This window comes from Columba livia, chromosome 11 (genome assembly GCF_036013475.1).
Source record: "Columba livia isolate bColLiv1 breed racing homer chromosome 11, bColLiv1.pat.W.v2, whole genome shotgun sequence".
NCBI lineage: Eukaryota > Metazoa > Chordata > Aves > Columbiformes > Columbidae > Columba > Columba livia.
The window spans coordinates 20,760,685-20,785,216 of NC_088612.1; the positions used below are offsets into that span (position 1 = coordinate 20,760,685).

Sequence of the window (24,532 nt, forward strand, 5' to 3'; positions counted from 1 at the left end):
GGACGTGGCTCAGCGGCGGCTTCGGGGAAAGGAGCTGCTGGGAACTGGAAAGTGAAAGTGAAAACAGCACAAATGCCACAGGGTTGGCTCTACCTGGCAGGGTTGGGGTCTCTGGGAGGGCTGCGGGGTCCCCAGCAGGACTGTGGAGTCCCTCAGCGGGTGTTGGGGTCCTCAGCAGTGCTGTGGGGTCCCCAGGAGGGTTTTGTGGTCCCCAGCAGGAAGGAGCTTTTCTTTGGTGGGGGGGGAAACGTTGCTTTCTGCTTCCTGGAGCTTAATTGCCATGCGCTAATCAGATGTTTTATTAAATTTTGCTACCTGAAACGTGCCTCATTTTACCTACAGCCTCAGTCCTGCCTGATGGGCTGAGAGAGCTGCCCGGCTGCCACCAGCCTCTGGAGCTTCTTGGCTGCCCAGGGTGATAATGACTGTAACACTGGCCAACGTCAGTATTTACTGGTGATTATTATTGATATTATTGTTATTTTTATTGTTGGTAATAGGAAAAGTAGCAACACTAATGACTATATTAAGAATAAATAATATAATACAATATCATACATAATATATCGTAGATGTATATCATACACTGTATATAACATGCAAGATACCATATAGCATGTAGAAGATAATGTGTCATGTAGAATACTTATTAGGATAGAATATAGAATATAGGATATAAAATATAATTCATATAATCTGAAATATAATATAATGTGGTATAACATGTATACAACATATAATATGTAACACATTATATATAACATCTAGCGTATAATATAGAATGTGGAATGGATTATGGAGTATTTATAGCGTGGTACAATAGAATACAGAATATAGATAACGTCATAGAATATACTTAATATCATATGTAATAAAATGTAATATAATATGACATACTGTGGGTATGACATGACATGTTGTCACGTACATTACAGTACATTATATGATATTATGTTATGATATATTACTGTTCTGTAAATATGTATCATTATAAACTCCATCATGGTGTATGTTATACGAGCTATATGATATATACTATATCATCACATCCCACATGCTACTACTGCTAATATCCTCAGTTACACCCGTTTTATCACTGTCTGGCACCCAAACCCGTGCAGGTAGCTCAGGGTGCAGAGCTGGGGACCCTCTTTTTTTGGGGTTAACCCCCCCCCACTCCCAATTTGGGGCGATATCCCCCCCGTAATCCCACACCCCGGAGTGGGGCGGGGGGGCACGCCGAGCCGCGGGGTTGACGTCACGGCGCTGACGTCACGGCGCTGACGTAATCGGTCCCGGCATCCCAACCGGCCGCATCCCGCCATGGCCGCCAGCCCGGCCTACGGGGAGGACAAGGGGGGCTCCTCCAGCCTGGGGGAGCCCGAGTACGGGCACGACCCCGCCAGCGGCGGCATCTTCTCCTCCGACTACAAGAGGTGGGGACAACGCGGGGGGGGACGCGGGGACACCGGGCGGGGGGGGGCGGCACCGCGGGTCTGGGTGGCTGCTCCCCGCCGGGGACGTGGTACCCGACTGCCGCGGGGACGGGGACGGGGACGGCGATGGGGACGGGGACCGCGATGAGCATGGGGATGGGGATGGGGATGGGGACAGGGGACGCGGTGACACCGCAGCTGCAGGTTGTGAAGGCAGGGGAGGGGTTTGGGGAAAAACCGCGGGGTTTTGGAGCTGCTGGGATCCTGAGCTGGGGGACACCCTGGTGACAGTGTCCCCCTCCCGGTTCTGCTGGCTCCTGCGGGTCTCAGGGGGTGCCCGGGTGATGGCACCAAACCCCCCAAGGAGGTCCCCGGGGGTGCTGAGCAATGTCACCCCTGTATGGGACAGGCTGCTAGGGGAACATGGCAGGGACACAGAAGAAGGTGGAGGGTCCCTGGAGCTGCGGAAATGTGGGGGTCCCTTTGTCCCTCCAGCACTGACAGTGTCCCCCACTCTGGATGTGTCCCCATCCCTGACCTGCTGGCAGTGTCCCCAATCTGGCAGTGTCCCCCTGGCTCTGACTCACTGACCGTGTCCCTCATTCAGGCATTGTCCCCAGTCTGTGACCCCGTGGCATTGTCCCCCACTCTGGTAGTGTCCCCCCATCCATTAGCACTTGTTAGTGTCCCCCAGTCTAGCAGTGACACCCCAGCCCTGATCCACTGACAGTGTCCCCCACTCTGGATGTGTCCCCAGCCCTGCTGGCAGTGTCCCCAGTCTGGCAGTGTCCCCCATCTGTGAGCCCCTGGCAGTGTCCCCCACTCTGGAAGTGGCCCCTATCTCTGACACCCCCGCAGCACTGTCCCCAAGTCTGGCAGTGTCGCTCAGCCCTGACCCCTGTCTTTGTCCCCCAGTCTGGCCAGGTCCCCACAGTGACCTGCCGTCAGTGTTCCCCACTCTGGCAGTGTCTCCTATCCCTGTCCCTCTGTCAGTGTCCCCCAGTCTGGCCATGTCACCATAGGCTGGCAGTGCCCCCCCAAACCTCCCCCCGGCATTGTCTCCCACCCCTGACCCCCACCAGTGTCCCCATCACCTGCGTGCTGCCCTTCCCCACAGCCTGTCTCCTTGTGGCCACACCAGATCTGTCACCATCCCCATGAGCCGGGCATGGATATTGGGAAAGAGAAATGTCCCCCAAGTGACACCCCATCACCTGGGGGAGATGCCCACAGGTGTCCCATGGTGCCACCCCGCCACCCAGCCCAGTGTCCCATCATGACATGGGGTCCCTGGCCAGGACTGAGCCACTCAAATTGCCCAGGGAAGGAGCTCCCTGCAATGTCCCCAAGCCCCAGCTGCACGACAGGTGTCACTTGGGATGTGACACCCCGGAGTGATCTCGTCCCCTGGGAAGGACTTCACAATCGTGGCTGCAACCCAAACCAAGCCCATCCTCAGGCTCAGGTTTCAGCCGGCGGTGCTGGGAGGAGGAGCGGGGCCACCGTCCCGCCACCGTCTGCAGGGCCACCACCCCGGCTGCAGCCATGCTGTCCCTGCCACCGGTGCAGAAGCTGCTGCAGCAGCTGCCGGTGGGGCCGGCCGGGCGCCCAAAAGCACCGTTGGGTGCTGACACAGCCAAGGAGGTGACGAGCCCCATGCTGGACAGCGAGGCAGGACAACCTGCCTGCTACAGTGCCCTGCGAGCTGATGAACTGCGGCCACTTGCTGGCCCCGAGCCCGCGATGGCCACCGACACCGGGCTAGCACGGCGGTAAGACCCCCCCAAGGAACCTCCTGGGACCTTCTGGCGATGGTGGCTCTGGCCGAGCATTGTCCCATCATCCAGCAGCGTTGGGTGGACACGGCCTTGCAGGTCCCCCGTGGTTCTGTGGGGATGGATGTTCATTAGAAGAGGGGATAGTGGTGACACCCAGGGGACAGTGGTGGCATTTTCCCACCCCAGGGAGGGGACAGTGAAGGGCTCTGAGTTGGGATGCCATGGCCACTGTGCCCACGAGGGGACAAGGGACACACAGTCAGGCTGAGCTGGAAACCAGGATGGGCCAGTGATGGGTGGTCACTCCCCAAGAAGCCATTTGGGGACATTCTAGGGTGACAATCCCAGTGTGGGCTGGAATGGGGTCCCTGTCCCAGTGCAGGGGATGGATACAGAGCTGGGTACCAGCACCGCACCGGTCCCTCCGGCTCCTTTTTCACCTGGTTGTAACCCAACTCCTGTCCCCATGAATATTGCATGGCAGACGGTTGTTTTGCCAGCCTGATGGCAAGCTGGGAGTGAAAAACAAAACAAAAAGAAAATGGCTAGAAATTGGTAAAAATAGGTATAAATGACTAAAAATGGAAAAATGGGATTTTTTTTTGCCGCGGCACAGGCATGATGACCTCAAGGAGATGCTTGACAGCAACAAGGATTCGCTCAAGCTGGAGGCCATGAAGAGGATTGTGGCGGTGAGTGTTGCTGTCACTGACAGGGACAATTACTGGTGTTGTGCCGGCTGCCCGGTGACGTGCCGCTCGTTTACCCCCTAGATGATCGCCCGGGGGAAAAACGCCTCTGACCTCTTCCCAGCCGTGGTGAAAAACGTCGCCTGCAAGAACATCGAGGTGAGGAAGGTCTTGGGGGTCCAGGTGGCACCCATGGTGGTGTGGTGCCCGGGGTGTGGTGCCTCACCTGCAGGAGGGTCCTGGGGATGGGCTGGGTTTTGGCAGACACTGAGGTGGTCCCACCACCTTCACCCTGCAGGTGAAGAAGCTGGTGTATGTCTACCTGGTGCGCTATGCAGAGGAGCAGCAGGATCTAGCCCTGCTTTCCATCTCCACCTTCCAGCGAGGACTCAAGGTGGGTTGGTTTGGGGACACAAAGGGGATCCTGGGGTGGACAGTGAGCCCCCCACACTGCAGCTCCTCATCTGTCCCCACAGGATCCCAACCAGCTGATCCGTGCCAGCGCCCTGCGGGTCCTCTCCAGCATCCGCGTGCCCATCATCGTGCCCATCATGATGTTGGCCATCAAGGAGGCAGCCTCGGACATGTCCCCGTACGTGCGCAAGACGGCTGCCCATGCCATCCCTAAGCTGTACAGGTAACAGCTACATTTTGGGGTACCAGTAAGGGTGCAGCGTTGGGATCTCGGCTGCTTTCAGGGATGGGCAGTGGTGGGGTGGCCAGTTTGGTCCACCCACACCTGCCCTGCTCGTCCCTCACAGCCTTGACTCGGACCAGAAGGACCAGCTCATCGAGGTCATTGAGAAGCTCCTGGCGGACAAGACTACGGTGAGCGTAGCACTGTGTCTCCCCTGCCCCTAAATCTGGGCACCTAACTGTCCCTGCTGACCTGGTGTCATCATTGGGGACGCTGATGTCCCCACCAAATTGGTGTCCGCATGGGGATGCAGCCAACCATGTGGAGCGGGCATCCTTGCAGTGATACTGGTGTTCCCACCATCTCCTCACGGAGATGCCACCATCCCCACCAATACAGCATATTCGTGGTGATGCGGCCAACCCCACAGGTCCAGCATCCTCACGGGGATGCCAATGTCCCCACTGAGCCAGCATCCTCACAGAGATGCCACCATTCCCACCAAGCAGCATCCTCACAGAGATGCCACCACCCCAGTGGGTCACCCTGGGCCTTCCCTGCACAGCTGGTGGCCGGCAGCGTGGTGATGGCGTTCGAGGAGGTCTGCCCCGAGCGCATCGACCTCATCCACAAGAACTACCGCAAGCTCTGCAACCTGCTCATCGATGTGGAGGAGTGGGGGCAGGTGGTCATCATCAACATGCTGACCCGCTACGCGCGCACGCAGTTCCTCAGCCCCAACCAGAACGTGAGTGCAGGAGCCTTGGGGTGACCCGGGATCCACTGGGTGTCCCCAGGGAGGTGGGGTGAAGGAGGGTACTGTTGGGGGTGCAAGGTTACCCATCTACCACAGGAGTCCTTGCTAGAGGAGAGCACCGAGAAGGCTTTCTACGGCTCTGAGGAGGAGGACGCCAAGGACGCCAAGGCGGAGGCAGCACCGCTGGCCAAGCGCAAGCCCTACGTCATGGACCCCGACCACCGCCTGCTCCTGCGGAACACCAAGCCCCTGCTGCAGAGCCGCAATGCCGCGGTGAGCCCCTGCCGCAGGCCTGGCTGTCCCCAAGGCCACCGCTGGTGTCTATCAGCCTGGGCTTGTGATGTCTCCACTGGCTAAGGAGCCAGTGACGCACCTGAGGGACACCCAGGGATGGGCGTCCCCAGGGATGGGCTTCCTCTGGGTGCTCACAAATGGGACACAGCATCTTTCGGGGTGCCTGATGTTCAGTGGGTGACACCGGGGTGTCTCCCGGCAGGTGGTGATGGCCGTGGCACAGCTCTACTTCCACCTGGCACCCAAGGCGGAAGTTGGCGTCATCGCCAAGGCACTGGTGCGGCTCCTGCGGAGTCACAGGTCTGTGGCACCCAGTTGTGGTTGTCCCCTACCCCACCACCCCATGGGGTGGCCCAGGACCCTGGGAGAGACCCCCAAAATGCCCATCCCTTTAGGGACATCATGTTGGGGTGAATTGCCAAAAAAAGAGGGATTTTTGGTCCAGGCCCATCCAGACATGGGGTAGCAGTGTCGTGGTGGCACCAGCTGGGTGGTGGGTCCTGCCCCATCTTCACAGGGACTTGCTGGGGGGGTCTAGCCCTGCCTCACTGATGGTTGTCCCAAATTTTTTCCCACAGCGAGGTGCAGTATGTGGTGCTGCAGAATGTGGCCACCATGTCCATCAAACGGCGGGTGAGTCTTGGACTTGGTATTGGAGGAGTTGGCCCTGTTCACTCTGGAGCGGAATGAGGGCTAGGCAGCAGGGTCACCAGGGCCAGCTGCGTGTGGGTTTCCTCGGTGACAGGGGTACAGGGATAGCACTAACGCCACTGGCTCTGCCTGCAGGGCATGTTTGAGCCTTACCTGAAGAGCTTCTACATTCGCTCCACGGACCCCACACAGATCAAGATCCTCAAGGTGACCTGGAAACACCCAACAGAAGCCATTGCTGGTGCCTTTGGGGCTTCATGGAGCCCTTCCCCGTGGGGCGACTGTTCTCCATGCCCTGGGGACAGGAGGACAGCAAGGACCTCATGCCTTGGCACCATGTCCCCATCTCTTCCTCTTTCCTGCAGCTGGAGGTCCTCACCAACCTGGCCAACGAGACCAACATCTCCACCATCCTGCGGGAGTTCCAGGTATGCCACGGCCATACTGATGTCACCGTTGTGCCACCCTGCCATGGCTCTGGGTGCCAAAACACCACCACAGAGGGGATGGAGGAGAGTCCCACCAGGAGTAGGCTAAGGCCATGCCAGCCTCATGGGTGGCTCCAAACAGCCCCAACACATGGGGGTGTCATGGGGGTGACATGTCGTGTGTCCCCCCCATGCCTGTGCAGACATACATCCGCAGCATGGACAAGGACTTTGTGGCAGCCACCATTCAAGCCATCGGGCGCTGTGCCACCAACATTGGGAAGGTGCGGGACACCTGCCTCAATGGTCTGGTCCAGCTCCTCTCCAACCGGGATGGTGAGTGCACGTGTTGGGGACAAAATGGGGACTCCGTCATTCTCAGGGCAGCACCCCACTAAGGATGGACCTCTACCCGCAGAGTTGGTGGTGGCTGAATCCGTGGTTGTCATCAAAAAGCTCCTGCAGATGCAACCGGCCCAGCACAGCGAGATCATCAAGCACATGGCCAAGCTCACCGACAACATCCAGGTGGGATGGGATGTTGTGTGGCCCCGGGGACCAGGGAGGTGGCAGCGATGCCATGTGCCTGAGGGCGTTTTGCAGGTGCCGATGGCACGGGCCAGCATCTTGTGGCTCATTGGCGAGTACTGCGAGCACGTGCCCAAGATTGCGCCCGATGTGCTGCGCAAGATGGCCAAGTCCTTCACCAACGAGGAGGACATCGTCAAGCTGCAGGTCATCAACCTGGCAGCCAAGCTCTACCTGACCAACTCCAAGCAGGTACCAGGGATGTGACTTAACGGTGTGCCTCAGTTTCCCTACTGGGGAAGAGGAGGCTGACCCTGAGTGTGTCCCCTGGTGCAGAGCAAGCTGCTGACCCAGTACGTCCTCAACTTGGCCAAGTACGACCAGAATTATGACATCCGTGACCGGGCTCGCTTCATCCGCCAGCTCATCGTGCCCACCGAGAAGAGCGGAGCCCTCAACAAGTACGCCAAGAAGCTTTTCCTGGCCCAAAAACCTGCCCCCATCTTGGAGTCCTCCTTCAAAGGTACCCACCCTTGGTCACAGGGCATGGGGACGCGGGGCCAGCTGTCACCATGGTGCTGCATGGCTCTCCCCGAGCTGCTGCCACCTCTCACCCCACCGTAGATCGAGACCATTTCCAGCTGGGCTCCCTGTCCCACCTGCTCAATGCCAAGGCTGTGGGCTACCAGGAGCTGCCCGACTGGCCGGACGAGGCTCCTGACCCCTCCGTGAGGAATGTGGAGGTACGTGGAGCACCCTGGGGTGCTGGGGTGCATGGTGGGGCTGAGGTGGGAGCGTCACATTGAGGTTTTGGGAGAGCCTCAGGAGGTGCCCAGGTGCTTCTCAGCTGCCCCATGTCGCCTCTCTGGTGCCCACACACGTGCTTGGGGACAGAAGAGGGTCAAGGGCAGCTGTTTGGGCTCCCCACCCATGGGTGGTGGCCCTGATCCATCCACTCTGTGCCGGCAGGTTCCTGAGTGGACCAAGTGCACCAGCCGGGAGAAGAGGAAGGAGAAGGTGGAGAAACCTTTTTACTCGGACTCGGAGGGTGAGTCGGGGCCCACGGAGTCGGCGGACAGTGGTGAGGACCCAGTGGCACGGTAGGGTGTGGGGCTGGGGTCACTGTGGCAGGGACATTAGGCAGGTGCCACCGTGGTGGGTGCATGGGACAAGTGCCACCATGGTGGGGCATGGGGCAGGGGACACTGCAGTGGGGACATCCCATTGTGATGGGGACATGGCAGGGGACACGGAGGGATGTAGCAGGGGGATGCAGGGATGTTGGGGGGGGTCATGGGGACACAGTGGAATGCAGTGGGAAGATGGGGAGATGCAGTGTGACGCAGCAGGGAGCTTTGGGGACATGGAGGGACACAGCAGGGAAGTGTGGGGACATGGTGGGGACACAATAGCAGGGCTGAGAGCTGTGTCACCCGCAGAGCCCGAGTCGGTCAGCGAGGAAAGCGGCAGCAGCAGCAGCTCCAGCAGCTCCAGCTCCAGCAGTGAAGAGGAAGAGGAGGAGGAAGATGAGGAGGAAGGCAGCGGGGAGCAGTCAGAGGACAAAGAGGAGGAGGAGGAGAGGCCAAAGAGGAAGGAGAAGGAAGGCTCTCGCAAGGCAGCCCCGGGCAGGTACCCCCCAGGGAGGTTGGGGTGCCCCCCCTCCCCGAGCCTTCATCCCTGCCCTCCCTGAGCTGGGCTCCCCCCGCAGCCCCAGTGAGGAAGAGGAGGAGGATGGGGTGAAGAAGACCAAGAAGAAGAAGGCGTCACAGGGGAGGAAGGGCCGCACTGAGACCTCGTCAGAGGAGGCCAGCGCCTCCGAGAGCAGCTCCTCAGACTCCGAGTCTGGCTCCGAGGCAGAGGCCAAGCGCAGGAAGGCGGTGAGGGCCGGGCTGGATGGGGGGCAGGACAGGGACCCCCAGGTCTCCTCTCACCAACCCCCGTCTCTCTGCCCCCTTGCAGCCCCCCAGCAGCAGGGCTGGCCCCAAGGAGATCTCCCTGCTCGACCTGGATGACTGTGAGTGGCTGCCCAGGGCCATCACTGTGGCAACTGGGGAAACTGAGGCATGGGCACCCACCCTGGTGGGATCAGGGTCCTGTGGGTCTCTTGGGGGCTGCTGAGCTGGGACAGGGACCAGTGGGGTGAGTGGTCTTTGTCCCCAGAGGATGGGTGTGAGACAGTGGGGCTGTCCTCGTTGGGGCTGTTCCATGGAATTGTCCCTGTGAGGCTGTGCCCATGGGGTTGTGCTTACAGTGTTGTCCCCATGGGGCTGTGCCACTAGGGCTGTACCCATGGGGCTCTGACACTGGGGCTGTCTCCATGGGGCTGGGCCACCAGAGCTGGCCCCATGCAGCTGTCCCTATGGGTCTGTGCCACCACGGATGTCTCCATGGGGTTGTCCCATGAGGCTATGTCACTGGGGTTGTCCCTATGGGGCTGTGCACCAGGGCTGCCATGCGGCTGTCCCTCTGGGGTTGTGCCACTGGTGCTGTCCTCACAGGGCTGCTCCACAGGGCTGTGCCACTGAAGCTGTTCCCATGGGGCTGTGCCTGTGGGGTTGTGCCTAAAGGGTTTTCCCCATGGGGCTGTGCCACCAGGGTTGTCCCCATGCAGCTATCCCCATGGGGCTGTGGCTCATCAGAGCTCTATTAACCCTTTCCTCCCCACCCTGTAGTCACCCCCCCTCCTCCCCAGCCCATCCCCTCCAGTAGCATCGTCTCCACCAGCCTGGTGACCGACCTGGAGGGCCTCACGCTTACTGACACCTCCCTAGCACCCGCTGTAAGTGTCCCCAGCATCCTCTTCCCAGGGGGCTCCTGGGACCCCTACCACCTGCGGCGGTCACAAGGAGGGGGCGGGCGGCCCACGCCGATCCCTCGGTCCCTGGCAGCTGCTGAGCCCGGGGCTGGGTGCGATGAGGACCTACGAGCTGCTGCACCGCATGGCGGGCGAGGGGCTGTCGGTGGAGTACTGCTTCAGCCGTCGGCCCTTCCCGGGGGACCCGCACATGGTGGCCGTCCAGATCCACATCTCCAACAACACCGACGCCGAGGTGAAGAACCTGCGGGTCAGTGAGCCCAAGCTGCTCTCTGGCATGCGGATCCAGGAGTTCCCTGAGATCGGTATGGCACGGCCACGACGCTGCGGGGGGACAGGGGTGGGGTCAGGGATGTGGGACGTGGTGGCAGCCCTGTGGTTTCAGAGCACCTGGCACCTGGGGACACAGCCAGTGTGGTGATGGGCATCGACTTCTGTGACTCCACCCAGGCGGCCAACTTCCAGCTGTGGTGAGTGCCCGGCACTGGGCAGGAAGGGATGGGTGTCCCAGGGGATGGGGACAGCATGGGGGGCTCAAGGGACAGGACACAGGTGCTCCAGGGGATGGGGAAAGTGGGGGTGGGCACCAACATCCCTTCAGGGGACATGTGACAGCTGTACAGGGCATGGGGTATGTAAGGGGACAAGGGACAGGACAGGGTATGGGGTACCCCAGGGGACAGGGCTGCTCCAGGGCATTGGGGACAGCTGGACAGCCACCAACATCCTTCCAAGGGACAGAGGGCAGCAGGAGAGAGTGTGGTGTGCCCCTGGGGACAGAGGGACAGGGTCCCTCCAAGAGATGGGGGACAGTAGGATGGGAACCAGGGTCCTTACAGGGCAGGGGGGACACTGGGTTGGGCATGGGGTGGTCAGGGGACAGCAGGACAGGCACTGAGGCCCTGCAGGGGTCAAGGAGGTGGCAGCAGTCCCAGGTCCAGCCTGACAGCTTCTCTCTATTACCAAGGCCTTTTGTGCCTCAGTTTTGCTCCAGGGTAGGGATGGGAAGTGGGGTGCGGACACACATTTTGAGCATACATCCCCCTCACCCACCTTTCTCCCCAGCACCCACACACGCCACTTCTACGTCTCCATCCAGCCGCCTGTGGGGGAGCTCATGGCCCCTGTCTTCATGAGCGAGAACGAGTTCAAGAAGGAGCAGGGTTAGTTGGGGACGGACGGGGACAGGAACAGGGCGGCGCATGGGTACCCACTGCCACAGTGCAAATGTTCATCCCCCATTTTGTCCCCTCTGCCACCCTTGCCGTGCCCCTAGAGCACCTGGCGTGGCCGGGCGAGGGTAAGTGGCCGCCCCTAGACTAGCTCTGTTCCCCTTGTGTCTCCCCTGCACCCCTGCGGGTTGGGGTGACCACCCTGGCACCAGGGTGGCCCCACTGGGTCCCTGTGCAGCATGGAGGGCTTGTGCCACCCCTGGTGCTCCCAGTACTGTGTCTGGTGAGCGACGGGGACACCCTGGCCCTGTGTCCCCATGCTCCTGGAGTAGCAGCATCCCCCATCGCTACTGGTGACCACAGGAGCCCATCCCCAGGGATGTGGCTGCTGCCACTGGGCAGGGACACAGTGCTGAGCCTGGGAAGAGGGATTTTCCCGAATCCACCTCTGCTGGGCTGAAGAGTAGCAAGCAGGGCAGCCAGCTGGGGACGTGGGGAGCTGGCAGCTGGTTTGGGGACAGCAAAACAGGGGCCAGCAGGGACATGGCCGCTGGGTGCGTGGCCGGAGACGGGCAGGTCCCTCTGCTGCTGCTCCAGGGAAGCTGACGGGCATGAGCGAGATCACGGAGAAGCTGACGTTGCCCGAGAAGTGCCGCAGCGATCACGCCATCGTCCAGCAAGTGACCTTGGCCGCCAACGTGGGCCGCGTGCCCTGCGGCGCCGCCAACGAGTACAGGTAGCCGGACCCCACACTGGGACCACGCAGACGCTGTCACTTCTCCGGTCCTACACAAATCACAGTGAGGACACTCAGGGCTCCTGTTAGGACAAGGAACCTGCGTGAACCCACTTGTGATGGTGGACATGGGACAGACGCTTCCCTGGTCCCCACCGGAGCATCCCAGGGGACAGGAAGGTGATGGGGGGACAGTTTGCCCTGACGTTTCATGTTTGCCGGCGAGCAGGTTCGCAGCCAAGACGATGACAAGTGGGAGCCTGGTGCTCATCACCCTGGAGCGACGGGAGGGCGCTGCGGCCCAGCTCACCGTCAACAGCGAGAAGATGGTTATTGGCACCATGCTGGTGAAGGACATCGTCCAGGCCCTGGCGCAGTGACAGCCGGGCCCCGCTGCACCCACAGCCTTGGCCTCCCACCCTCCTCTGCCCCACGTCGCTCCCCAAAATGCCCCCTGCTCCCATTTCTGCTGGGTTATTCCCCGACGGGGCAGCAGGCAGTGACCCCGGGGGCAATTTTGCTGCTGGGATGAAGGAGCAGAATGGGACAGACAGGACACGGGGTGATGTCCTGCTTGGAGTGATGTCAATGGCTCCAGCTCCCGGCCCCTCGCCACCGTCTCCCAATGTAACCCCTATTTATTATGGCCAGAATCTCCCAATAAAGCTCTTCTCGAACCCGCTCTCTTCCCCTCTGCTCTGTGCGCATAGTGGCTGGATAACCCCAACCTGTCCCCACTCCAGGCTCTGCTGCGGAGACACAAGGGGACACATCCCTTAGGCAGCTGGGGACATGGGAGTCCCCTGGGGGTGGTGGCTGCTGGATGTCAGAGAAAACCTGTTATTGATGTCACCAATACATAGGTTTGGGGTGAACCCCCCTGGGCTCGGTGCAGGGTGGGAGGCGTTTGGTCCCTACCAGGGATCTGAGTCATCCTGGGAGGTTCCCAGCTATTTATTCAAAAGCAGAATTGCTTGTGTGTCGGCTGCAGAAATACCTGCTATGGCAGGGTTGGGGCTGTTCTGCAGTGTCACTGAGGGGATTTTGGGGGCTGGCTTTTCATCTCCAAACTGGGAGGAAAAAAAAAAAAAAAAAAGAAATTTGACTCTTTATCAAGATCTCTCCTCCCAGCACGGGCTGGGTGGGATTTAACAGGGCCCTGGCTCTCCCCTTGCAAAGACATAGCACAGTGGGACCACAAGCACGGGACACACAGGAAGGCCCGAACACCAAATCACATCGAGTCTGACCCCTTCTGCTGCAAAAAAAGGGTGAGGGGCTTTCTGCTTTTTCTGGTGTGCGAGTAGGAAACAGGGTAAAATAATCTTCTTTTTTTTTTTTTTTTTTTATGATAACGTAACAAAATACGCAGCAGCACCAAACCGCTGGGCATCAAGCACTTACTCCTGTGGGGAAAAGCTCATTTCCACAACAGCGGGGGCAGGGCTGCGGTGCTCAGCGCTGCCTCACACCCAGAGGGGCTGACTGGGAGATGGCAGCGCCACCGCTGCCCCGTTCCCCTTGAGGACATTGTTTTAACCTCTCGGGGACCCTTTTTAACCCCTCGGGGGTCCCATTTCCCTCAGGGAACCGCTGGGACAGCTGCTGAGCATCCTGGCGAGGGAAAAAAGGGGTCGAGAAACTAGGTCAAGAGAGGTTCTCCTGCCCCTCTGCTCTGCCCTGGGGAGACCACATCTGGAATATTGTGTCCAGCTGTGGCCCCTCAGTTCCAGCAGGACAGGGAACTGCTGCAGAGAGTCCAGCGCAGCCACCAAGATGCTGAAGGGAGTGGAGCATCTCCCGTGTGAGGAAAGGCTGAGGGAGCTGGGGCTCTGGAGCTGGACAAGAGGACACTGAGGGGGGACTCATTCCTGGGGATCAATGTGGAAAGGGGGAGTGTCAGGAGGATGGAGCCAGGCTCTTCTGGTGACAACCAGTGACAGGACAAGGGGCAATGGGTGCAAACTGGAACACAGGAGGTTCCACTGAAATCTGAGAAGAAACTTGTTCGGGGTGAGGGTGGCAGAGCCTGGCCCAGGCTGCCCAGGGAGGTTGTGGAGTCTCCTTCTGTGCAGACATTCCAACCCGCCTGGACACCTTCCTGTGTAACCTCATCTGGGTGTTCCTGCTCCATGGGGGGATTGCACTGCATGAGCTTTCCAGGGCCCTTCCAACCCCTCACATTACTCTGCCATTCTGCGAAACAAGCGACGCCTCCCGAAGGCGGGAAGCGGCGCGTGCGCGCCGCGGGGCACGCCGGGATAGGGGAGGAGTAATGAGGGGGAGCGGGATGCTGCGCAACGCGCATGCGCCACGACCCCTCCCCTCAGCTGCGCGCCCCCCTCCCCGGGGCGGCGGCGGCGCATAAAAGGCCGCCGGGGCGAGCAAGGGTTGTCCCGTTGCTTTCGCGCTACTCTCCTTCTTCTCTGGGAATCCGCTCGCTTCGCAGCGCCGCCTCATGGCCTTCCCGCCGGTGAGAGAGAGAGAGAGAGAGAGAGAAAGTGAAGGAACCGGACACGTGCCGAGGCGGGAGGGAGGAGACAGGCGGCGCACGCGGCCCCTTTAAGGGCCGCCCCTGGTCACGTGGTTTCACACGTTGGCGGCGCGGGGCGGGCGGTGAGGACGGGGCCTGGGGGGAGACGCCACTCTGAGGTGATTTCCCGCCCTTGCTCCGTGTGGGGGGGATTTGGGGGGGCCCTTCCCTCAGCGAACCAGCGGGGCCAGGCTCGGGGGGGGGTCCCCGAACGGGGGCTAAGCCCCCGTTCGGGGACCCCCCCCCGAGCCTGGCCCCGCTGTTGCGTGTGGATCACAAGCCGAGGGGAAGCAAAACACGCCTTGGAAAAAATGACTTTTAGAGTTGCATCTTAGCTGTGTTTTAATGACTTCTCTAAGGATTAGGATATCCTAATTCTAGTTCTGCCCGGCCCCCTGAGGCTTCATCATCTGTAGGTTTCCTACAGGTGTGTGTGCCTCGGGGCTGTGGAGGTGTCTTTGTTTCTGCTTCTTGTGGATGTCTTTGGTCGATTTTTGCTGCAGAAGGGTATGTTGTTCTACTGAGGTGCTGCAGGTTGTGTGTGGAGCATCTCCCGTGTGAGGAAAGGCTGAGGGAGCTGGGGCTCTGGAGCTTGGAGAAGACTGAGGGGGGACCTAATTCATGGCTATAAATATATGTAAGGATGAGTGTCAGGAAGATGGAGCCAGGCTCTTCTCGGTGACAACCAATGGTAGGACAGTGGGTGCAAACTGAAACACTTCCCACATTTAAATGAAACCTCCTGTTACTTCTTTCTAGTGAGGGCTCAGGGCTGGTGGGTTGGGGCCTCCAGAGACCTGACAGTGGCTGTGCTTTGGCTATGGGCTTCTCAATGCAGAGCCAGGGAGCAAGAGCTTTTGGCCGTGGTGGTGAGGATCATCAGTTGTCTTTCTGTTGCTCCAAGGGAGCAGAAACTCTTCCACCCGATTTCAAATCACTTTTCTCACTCAGGTGTGTTTTATTTGGTGTGCTGGAGATGTCTGGAGCCTGCCTGTGCCCTCCTTGAGACCTCAGACCACCCTGGTGACATGTCTTCATGCTTGGACATGGGTTTTTGGCCTAGGGTTTAGCTGAGCCAGGCTTGGATGGGCTGTGTTCTTGCCTGAGATTCACCTTGCTGTGTGTCTTTGTCTGAGTCTGTGTTCCAGATCTACCACAATGATTTAACCTGAAGCCTTTAAACCCTTTGCTTGGTGGCACTTTGTGCCTACTGCGGGGGCTGAATTGCCTTTCGCATTGGTTTCTGATCCTTGAGCACCCCTAGAAACTCTCCACTCTTAAATGGAGATGGGGTTTGATTCCTAATGCTTTTAAATGACCTGTCAGCTGGATTGTGACTTGTTCCTCCACTGGCTACACTGATAAAATGATGTCTCCTCTCCTGGATTGGGATTGCAGGCTGTAGGAGGTGGGACCGTCTGAGGAGGCCCTTTGTTGGGCTGCTGGTGATACCCTGGTGTGTCACCCAAGGTGCTAGGTCGCTGCTGGGCCTCTGTGTGCTTTGAAGACCTGCAGAGCTCTTCTCAGAGCAGTATCTCTGGTTTAGGGGTTTAGGAACGGGGCTGAGCTTTACTAGGAGAGACATGAGCTGCTTCCTACAAGGGTTTGGTTTCAAGCTCCCGCTCTGGGTTGCTTGCAATATCTCTAGGATATCTGTGACAGGCTTAAGGTGAAAAGCTCTGTAAGTGGAAGGAATTTTTGTGGAAATGCATGGCTGTGCTTTTGCTGTTTTCTGTTCTTGTTTGTAGCAGGGCTGGTGCTGCCAGCTGTGGGAAGCATTAAATGCTAAATTAGCAGGAATGGGTCAGGTGTTTGGTTTGCTGCTTGGGTTTATTTTTGTCTTGCTAGCACAAACACCTAGGGAAAAGCTTTGCCTCCTGCTGTAAGTCCTTCTCTAGCAGTAACAGGAGTAGAATATGGAGTTTCATACTTGTGCCAAAGCAGCCTGATGCAGCACTTCTTTTTATTAAAGATGACTGGCAATACATTCTTAAATTGAGCTTCTGTGCTCCTCAGCTGCTTTTTATAAAGATGACTTAAAGCTTGCTCTGCCTGTTTCCTCTTGCCTGAAGATTTCAGCCCTACCTGTTGTACTCTTAGTTTGCAAATGCTCCTGCAGAGTCCCAGGACTTTACCTGGGGGTGGGCTGAGCTTTTTAATACACCAAGATCGCAGACCCCAGTGCTGAATAGATGTTAATAGTCTTAAATGGGCTGAAATCCTGAAACAATTGTTCAGGTCCTGCCTGGAGGCATCATGTGAGTTGACAATTCAGTAGCTTTATTTCTGCTGCTCCCAGGACAGAGTTTCCTTTGCTTTTACCTTAGTGGTAAAGGGGGAGGCTTTCCTGTGCGGAGAAAACTACCAGATCATACCTTACAGCAGTAAAACTGCTCCTAATGACAGGGCAGGGTAAGAAATGCACATACCCTTAAAGGGAAGAAGGCTAAAATTCCTGTGTCCTTGTGGAATTCCAATTAAAACTGCTTTCTGCCACAGGCTGCACAGGGGAAAGTTCAGTAAGGGGATGATTTGGAAGTAAAACCAGCTCGGTGCTTCAGGGATGAAGCGGTGCGGGGGAGAGATGTGGGGAAGTCAAGCCTAAAACTCTGGCAGGAATGCATCCAAAAGGTAGATGTATTAAATGCCTCCTTGACAAGTACAAATGGCTCAATTTAGAACTGTAGGCTTCTGTGTGTCTTGGTGTAGCAGGGGCTTGTTCGCCAGCCTCGCTGCAATTCAGGTATTTGAATTTGGCTCTAACTCGATTTGCTTAATAGCAAGGATTCTGCTCCGGAGGCCAAGGCTGGCGAGGCTGTGCCTTCCTGCTCTCTCTTTAATGTAGCACTTAATTGATAGCGATACCATTTGCTCAGCATGTTCAGGAGCAGAGTTCTGCTGCAGTGGCTTTTGGGTGGTGGGAAGAGCTGCCCTTGGTCCAAAAGTGCTGGTTAGAGATTAAGTTTAGTGGTTTCTAGATTGGCAGAGGCTTGAATGTTGTGCAGCTGTGCTGAAACAAGCCTGGGTGTGAAAGTGGCTTGTGAGCAGAGCTTGGGGAAGCAGCTGCTCTTGCTGTTTCTCTGGACCTGCACCAGGAAGCAGGAGGGGGTTGCCTTTTTTTGATTTTCATATGCAGAGGAAGCTTTTCAGGAGCTCTGGCTTGTGTATGATGGATGGTCCCAAAGGTAGATCAGTGCCTGTGGAGGGTCATGCCAAAGCAGAGCTGGTTTTGGGTAACTTCCCTTTGTGGTCAGGAGCTGCTGCCTAAAGGGAAGATCTGGATTTGGTTTTCTCGCTTTCCGAAGCAGACTTTAAAATTTGGGGCTCTCATTAGCTGATTGATCCTGGCCATGGTAAGCTGTTACCTTTTTGTGACTGGGATGGCCCTAGATGTGCTGTGCTGACAAATTGCTGACATGTTTGCTTAACTGTTTCATTAATGCCAAGAATTGTACTTGAGTGTTGCAAAGACCTGGAGCTAAAGCTGATATGAGTATTGGAGGCCATCCAGACTTTTCCACACTGTGGTGACTACTAGCCTGCCTAACACTATTACTTGCTCTTTTTTACCAGAAAGAAGATACTGGGAGGAGCATAAAAGACTGCTGGGATAGCCCAGATGCCCCTGCACTTTCCAGTTGCAGCAATGCAGATATATTCCGCCGAATAAATGCCATGTTGGACAACTCTTTGGATTTCAGTGGAGTCTGCACCACACCCGTCACAAAAAGCAAACGTGACATCCTGCAAGGTGACGTGTTTGGCTGGGTTCAAGATGAATTTGAGGGTCTGGGGCTGGCAGAAGTGGGGAGTTGCTTGGTGGGACCTGGTGAACACGTGGTGGTGGGAAACCTTGGTGGTGTGGTTGTTGGCATGTGCTTGTGAGCTGCCTGGAGTTGGGTTTAATGCTGATTTGCTACTGGGGACTTCATTTTTTGTGCTCTAAATGGATAAACCAGGCATTCCCTGGCAGCATGGAGGTACTTGGGAAGGTTTGCTTGTGCTCCCTGTGATGCTGTGGATTATGTGGGCAGGACCTGAGCAGGACCTGCCAGCTTCTGCTGTAGATAGTTCCTGTGGACTCCTCTACAGTCTGCTTCTCTTGGAGGCAGGGTTAATCTTTTAGCAGTTAGTATGGCTTATCTGCTGCATACATTAAAAATGCAAAAGAATTTTGAATAACCGTGTTTGCTACAGGTCAATTAATCACATGTTTAAGAGTACACCAAAGCAGTGTGTGTAGGTGAAGGTTTTCTTGCAAAGCAAGTTTATGAAATCAGTGAGGCAAGTTCTTGCTACCTGCAGGCTGAGAGGAGCAAGCATATTGTCTTGCACTCAAAACAGAAGGCTCAATGCCAAAGCAAAGAGTGTTGGGCCCGATCTTATCTTTATGGAAGTGAAGAACGTGCTTTTGTCCCTTTACATTAGGCGAGACCTGCCAGTAAATGTACCTGCCCAGTGCCTTGAGGTTCCTCTTGCCAGCGCAATTTTGTGCGGCAGTACTTGTGCCAAGGATTTTGGTGCTTGGAAGAGACTGCTGTTGCTTCTCCAGCCTCTGAATTATGGGGTCAATAAACACTTTGGCCATTATTAGAAACAAACTGACCCTCTGGACTTGGCCCGAAGCAAAGGGAAAAACCTCTGCAGCTGGTGACCTTGCTGCTGCGGGCAGAACAGCTTTTGTTGCAGTCACTTGGAGACAGCATTGTTTTGTGCTCATGGATAATCTGAGTTTTAATCAAATGAGTGTAAAAAAAGCAATGAACAGGTGTCTGGGCATCCTGTTTGATGGTTGTGCAGTGTGACTTTGTCCTGAACTAGCAAAATGACTGCTACCAGATGACTTCCAGTGCAGCTTAATCTCCGGGGTGTTTGAAGGGCTTAGCACTGTGTAGCAGGGGCTGATCTGGCCATGTGATTCTGTGCTGGCGCTGCAGAAACACTGGAGGAAGGGAATCACTCGCTTCGAGGTACGGATCTATAGCCAGCTTTGCTTAAAACATGACTAATAAAATGACATTGGAGGATGCGCTGGCTACTCCTGCGCAGTTGCGTAGTGAATATTAACTAATTCAGGTCAGTGGTGTGGCTAGTGGTGTGTTTTTAGAGATTTGCTGTTGTACTGAGCTGTTTAGACATTTGTTGTCCCTTGGCACAGTGGCAGTCAGTGTTGTATCTGATCTGGATGCACTGGAATCATAAGAGAGAAGTAAAACAGAGTATTTTCTTTTATCTCCTTCAATGAGTTAGAGTTGTTTTGTCTGCCTGGTTGAAATCTTAGCTGTAGCCCTTCATATTCCATTTATAATTTGGGAATGGGAATGTTTTCTAATGAAGTTTCAGCTTACTTGCCAGAGTTAACCTAGTTGATTGATAAAGGAACTATCCCTGCCTGCTATGGCAGATTCATCCTGTGAAGATGTGGGTTAGTTCTGGTTTTAGGTCTCAGCTTAGAGCTGGCACATCAATTTGAATTTGCAGTACTGTCTTCTAGACTTGTAAAGCCATTCTCTTTGGGACTGAGCTATTCACCTGGCAATGAAATAACTGCATGTAAGTCTCTGGTTCATCAGCTGCTGTGGTATTCCTTATGGATGCCTGGAGCTGCTGGAAGGTGGTGCCTTGGTTGGAAACAGGGTGAATTTCACTTCAGCAGCCTTAAATTTGATTGGAAACTGGGTGGATTTTCCTTCAGCATGAAACTGCTCATGTTTCAGGCTATCACTGAGTAACTTCTATGGAAGACCTTTTGTAGGACAAGTATGGTGGGACTTTGTGTTTAAAAGTAAGAGGAGGCTTCCTCTAGCAAATGTTACTTCTGCTTCAGGACAACACAAGTTGTGCTTTTTGGGGTGTCCAAAGCAGCTTTTCTTGTTCCTGATGTAGCAGCTAAGGCCAATCTCACAAGTAGGTGCTGGCTCAGCCATTTATGTGGTGGGATGGGTCCTGCTCAGCACTGTGTAACCTGACAGGAGGTTTTTAGCTTCTGCAGTGGCACAAACACTTGTGATAGAGACTTGCTGGGCACTGAGCTGGGACTAGAAAGTGGCTGCCTTGGGTGCCCTTGCTGTTTAGGCTGATGGAAACTTGTCATCTTTTTCAGAAGGTGCCTCTGGGCTGTGCAAGAGACTGATAATAAAGTATGACCTGAGCTACCCCAGGCGGGCCAGCATTTATCAGCCATAAATATGTGGATGAGTCAGCATCTGCCAGTGCATCGTGGGTTTGGAGTTATGAGTCTGCTTGCAGTCCTGGCCTTGTTTTGTTACTGTCAGGACCTCTCTGGGTAATAAGGCCCTGAATGCAGCAGTTCTGCAAGCTTCCTTCTGTCTCAAAGTGTTATGAGTTGCTTTGGTTGTTTAATGTGTTGCTAATGAGTATCTTCTCTGTGATAAAGTTGGTGCTGACAGCAAGGATGTGAATTCTAGGACAGCCGTGATCCGCAAATGCGGAGATGCTTTGGCCTTTGGACCCTGTGGAAATTCATACCCTATGGCTGAGCAGCTGATCACTAAAATTCAGAATATAATGCTGCTAACTGTCCCCTGCCCAGGGTAGATGATTTAGAGCCTGAAGCGGACTGTTGGAGGAGTTTGCCATGCCTTTGCATGAACAAAACTCTGCTCTGCAGGATCAGCATCTTGTCTTTGGTGAGCCCAGCTTCTGGGTAGGTGACCAGTGGAGCACAGACCCTTGATCTCATGTGGTGTCTTGTCACTGCTCCAAGTTAAATTACTTCTGAAGAATTCATGAGCCTCAGGTGCTTTTACTGTGTGGGAACAACTTGTGTGTTGTAGTTAAGCTGTATTATCTTGAAACTTGTAGCTTGGACAGTCCTAATGAGCATGGAGATATACCTGTGTGTAGTAGGTGAAAGGACTGTCTTTTTGTAACTTAAACTCTTGGTGGGAGAGCTTGGGGAGGAGATTTTATTCCAACAGGAGAAATACTTGTACTTTAATCTATTCATGGTCCCTCAAGCTTCTCAGTTCTCTTCCTCAGGTCAAACTAAATTTATCCTGGATTTGACTTGTGTGTAAGAAGCCTCTTTCAGCATTAAGAGGATTACACATGGTGGAGAAGGGACGACAGAAATTTGTGACCTTTCACTAATGCTATTGGGGAAACACGTGTGGAGGCACCGTACTCTGTGTGGTGAGGTGCGTGGCAAGATGGTGATGAGAAGATCAGTACAGCAGGTCTGAGCAATGTGAGAGAACAAGCTTATTCAGCAGCCCTGGCTCTGACACATTTGGAGTAATCCAAATCTGGGCAGAGCTGTGTGGCAGGAGGGACTGCCACTGGAGGTTTAGCTTGCCATACCTAATATTAAATCTCTGTAAAGATCATTTTACAGTTAATGATAATCCTTGGTGAGCTTGATTGCCTTGTCAAAATGATCTGAGCTGTCAGGCCCAGCCTGACCACTGTTGCAGTGGCTCATGGGTGCTTGCTGCAGGAGTTTCCCAAGCTTAGGCTTAGTTTAGTGGCCCAAACCAAAGGGTACAGTGCAGCAGTGTGGTGAAAGCTGTAATTGTAGAACCTGTCTAGTAACTTTTAGGACAGGATTGCATGGTGCTTCAAAACACCTGCCTTTCTGGCTGATTTAGTCCTCTCTGAAGAAAGGTGGAACTTCCTCAGCAAGGTTGTGTGTCACCTTCGGTGGCTTTTAGAGTGGGGTTGGAGATGGGAGAGAGAATGTGGCCTCGATCAGAGGCAGGAGTCAACATCTGCCAGTGCTGCTGGACTGCAGCCTGTCCTTGAGCAACTGCTTCACAGGGATCCTGGTTGTCTGCTCCCAAATTTAAACCTGATCTGCATATTCATCACTGGTCTGAATAAGAATGTGAGCAAAGCCAGTTTCTGAAGATAGCAGGTGGTTTGTTTGCTTTGCCATCTTGCTGAGTGGAAGGTGCTGTTACCAGATTTGGTTCAACAACCAAAACAAAACAGCTTTTGACATCATCATCCTGTTCAGTAGGCACAACTTCAGCTTAATTAAGTAGAACAGTGAGTAAAGCTTCCTCTTCAGCTTTTGCATGCCCATTTACTCACCTAGCTAAGCTGACTTCAACTGAAGGCAATAGTGTCTTAAAACAAATGGATTTAAAAGGATTGCAGGTACCCCAAATGTCCCAGCAGCATTGATTTCCCTTTCATTAAGCTCTGCTCATTTAACTGAGACAAAGCAGCCATTATTTTGCTACAAGTTGACAGGCCATTGTGTGAAGAAATGGGAGATGCTTAAATGACTTCCTGTGCATGGGAGTGGCTTAAGGGGCCAAGTTCAGTGTAAAAGCTGTTAGTTGTGGCCCATCAGGTCCTAATTATTCTCAGTGACTGCTTTATTTAAGGAAAACTGGAGGACAAATGCAACCCCAGACTAGCTGATGACTAAATAGGCTTCCTGTTTGCTCTTAATTGCAGCCAATTAATGACCTATCACTTGTTTAGCCACCTGAAAAGTGCTTTCTGGTGCTAAAATGTACATTTCTCTGTTCTTCACTACCCTGCAGCCATGAGGAAATGTCGCAGTGCTGACCTGATGTGTGTGGTCTCAATAAAGGAAGATAATGTTGTAAGACTCAAAATGTAGCACTGTTTGCCTGGAGTTTGTGGGGTTAACAGGCAGAGACTGTTTACAGGAGCTCACCTGGAGCTGGCAGCTGAAAACAATTTGCTTGCCCCAAATAAATGTTGTGTGCCAGATGACACACATCCAGAATGGTGAAATTTAACACCTGTGCCCCAAAAGAGGTGCACACCTACTTGCCTCTGCTTTTGGGCTTTATATTTCAAGTGTCACATTAACAGGTCTTTCTTTGCCCATGTGGGCGTGATGTTTTTCTGCGCTGGAAAGTAGCTCTAGCAAATGGATTTCTTCATCAGATCTGCAAGTGGAAGCAGATCACAGTGTTCTTTTTCAGACTTGGCCTAGAACTGTTTCACTCTGCGGCGGCTGCAAATTGGATGGTGTTGCTGAAGAAGCAGCAGGTTTCTTGACGTTCAGGCTTTGCTGTAGCCCCATGGCAAACTCTTGCTCTTGGAAGGGGTAGGTAGAGCAACAAGACTAGTTGCAGTGCCCTCTTAATTGCTTAAATAGTGGCTTGCCAGCCATTGAAGTGTTTGTGGTCACTGGAGGAAGGCAGACTCCTTTGGCTGTGAAACAGGTTGTGCAGCAGCAAATGTCTCCACTTGAGGAATTTTTCAGCTTACAGGGAAGATGTGTAGTTGCATTTTAGTAAAACCTTTTCTAACTACTGGTTTATGCCTAATGAGCTTTCCTAAGCCTTGATGATCCCTGGTGTACCTTAGGAATACAATTGGCTCATCCTCTAAAAGCCTTCACTTGAGACTCGTTTGCTTTGTGTGCAAAATGTACTTGAGATGCTTAATTTTCAGGGCTGCAGTTCCTAGCCTTTAAAACTGGGGGTGTAAAGAGGCGTGAAAGGCAAAACAGTGCTTTGTGCTGTGAGCTGTCTTCCCATTTGTGATCCCAAGGCTGCAGCGATGCTGGCCATGCCTCTTTTCTGAATTTGGTTTGGAAATTCCACCTTGGTCAGAGCTCTAGACCACAAGGCTGCAGCCCAAAGAGGTGAGTCTGGTTTTGTCAGAGCACAGAACTTACAGCTGAGCTGTGCTTATCCTTCCCCTGTTCTGTAGACTCAGACCTTGTTCATGGAGGGGCTTCCTCTCTACTCAGATTCTGCTAGAACTCAGATTCTGCTGGAAATTAGCACGTGGGAGCAAAGGCAGACCTCTTTGTGGCCGCAGAGGCGGTATGAGTAGGATCCAGCTTGTTTGGTTCATGTTTGCTTAACCATTCTGTTGCCTTCTTTCTCTAGATTTTCTGGCTTTTCCAGCTAAAATACATTTGCTGGATATTTAGCTGTTTTGGCAGGTGGTTTAAGCCTGGAAATCTCAAACATCTGAATGTCTTTGTGCTTGAAAGTAGTGCTACTTCTCAAGACTAAGCCTGATGACACATATGCTGCTCCTGCAGGACAGGGACTGAATCACTTTTGGCTCTCCTAGTCCTAACTTACCTGCTCCAAACTGCCTGTGGGTTATGCTCCTG

At 54.7% G+C, this 24,532-nt stretch overlaps 2 protein-coding genes across 10 annotated transcripts in view; both read left to right on the forward strand.

Moving 5' to 3' along the window:
- Positions 1–1,259: 1,259 nt before the first annotated feature.
- Positions 1,260–12,603, forward strand: AP3B2 (adaptor related protein complex 3 subunit beta 2). Of its 5 annotated transcripts, none has more exons than XM_065077167.1 (28): positions 1,274–1,436; positions 3,831–3,906; positions 3,988–4,062; positions 4,202–4,297; positions 4,380–4,540; positions 4,665–4,731; positions 5,106–5,288; positions 5,394–5,570; positions 5,794–5,891; positions 6,170–6,224; positions 6,378–6,449; positions 6,608–6,670; positions 6,874–7,006; positions 7,089–7,198; positions 7,274–7,450; positions 7,535–7,721; positions 7,823–7,941; positions 8,168–8,279; positions 8,638–8,827; positions 8,907–9,075; positions 9,158–9,212; positions 9,871–9,977; positions 10,087–10,318; positions 10,399–10,483; positions 11,079–11,176; positions 11,290–11,313; positions 11,783–11,921; positions 12,151–12,603. In XM_065077167.1, exons 1-28 carry the CDS (start codon positions 1,324–1,326, stop codon positions 12,299–12,301), a joined length of 3,324 nt encoding a protein of 1,107 aa, XP_064933239.1. In that variant the 5' UTR covers positions 1,274–1,323; the 3' UTR covers positions 12,302–12,603. The 5 variants fall into 5 exon arrangements, with proteins under 5 accessions (XP_064933240.1, XP_064933239.1, XP_064933241.1 ...); XM_065077169.1 differs by having other exon boundaries at positions 8,168–8,246; XM_065077168.1 differs by lacking the exon at positions 11,290–11,313 and having other exon boundaries at positions 1,260–1,436.
- A 500-nt stretch (positions 12,604–13,103) lies between these two features.
- Positions 13,104–24,532, forward strand: part of CPEB1 (cytoplasmic polyadenylation element binding protein 1) — a 38,747-nt gene continuing 27,318 nt past the window's right edge. For 3 of the 5 annotated variants that reach the window (XM_065077171.1, XM_065077172.1, XM_065077173.1), the window contains exons 1-2: positions 14,365–14,394; positions 18,028–18,205. In XM_065077171.1, coding sequence (XP_064933243.1) covers positions 14,380–14,394; positions 18,028–18,205 — 193 coding nt within the window. In that variant the 5' untranslated portion in view covers positions 14,365–14,379. Of the gene's footprint in view, positions 13,193–14,364; positions 14,395–18,027; positions 18,206–24,532 lie in introns of those variants that run through there. The other 2 variants (XM_065077178.1, XM_065077177.1) reach the window with 2 other exon arrangements.

Excerpts from the sequence above, each read along its gene's own strand:
- AP3B2 (XM_065077165.1), top strand. The coding sequence starts at position 1,324 with ATGGCCGCCAGCCCGGCCTACGGGGAGGACAAGGGGGGCTCCTCCAGC. Across the intron at positions 4,541-4,664 it reads GCCATCCCTAAGCTGTACAG|CCTTGACTCGGACCAGAAGG; the intron begins GTAACAGCTACA and ends CGTCCCTCACAG. Across the intron at positions 7,451-7,534 it reads ACCTGACCAACTCCAAGCAG|AGCAAGCTGCTGACCCAGTA; the intron begins GTACCAGGGATG and ends CCCCTGGTGCAG.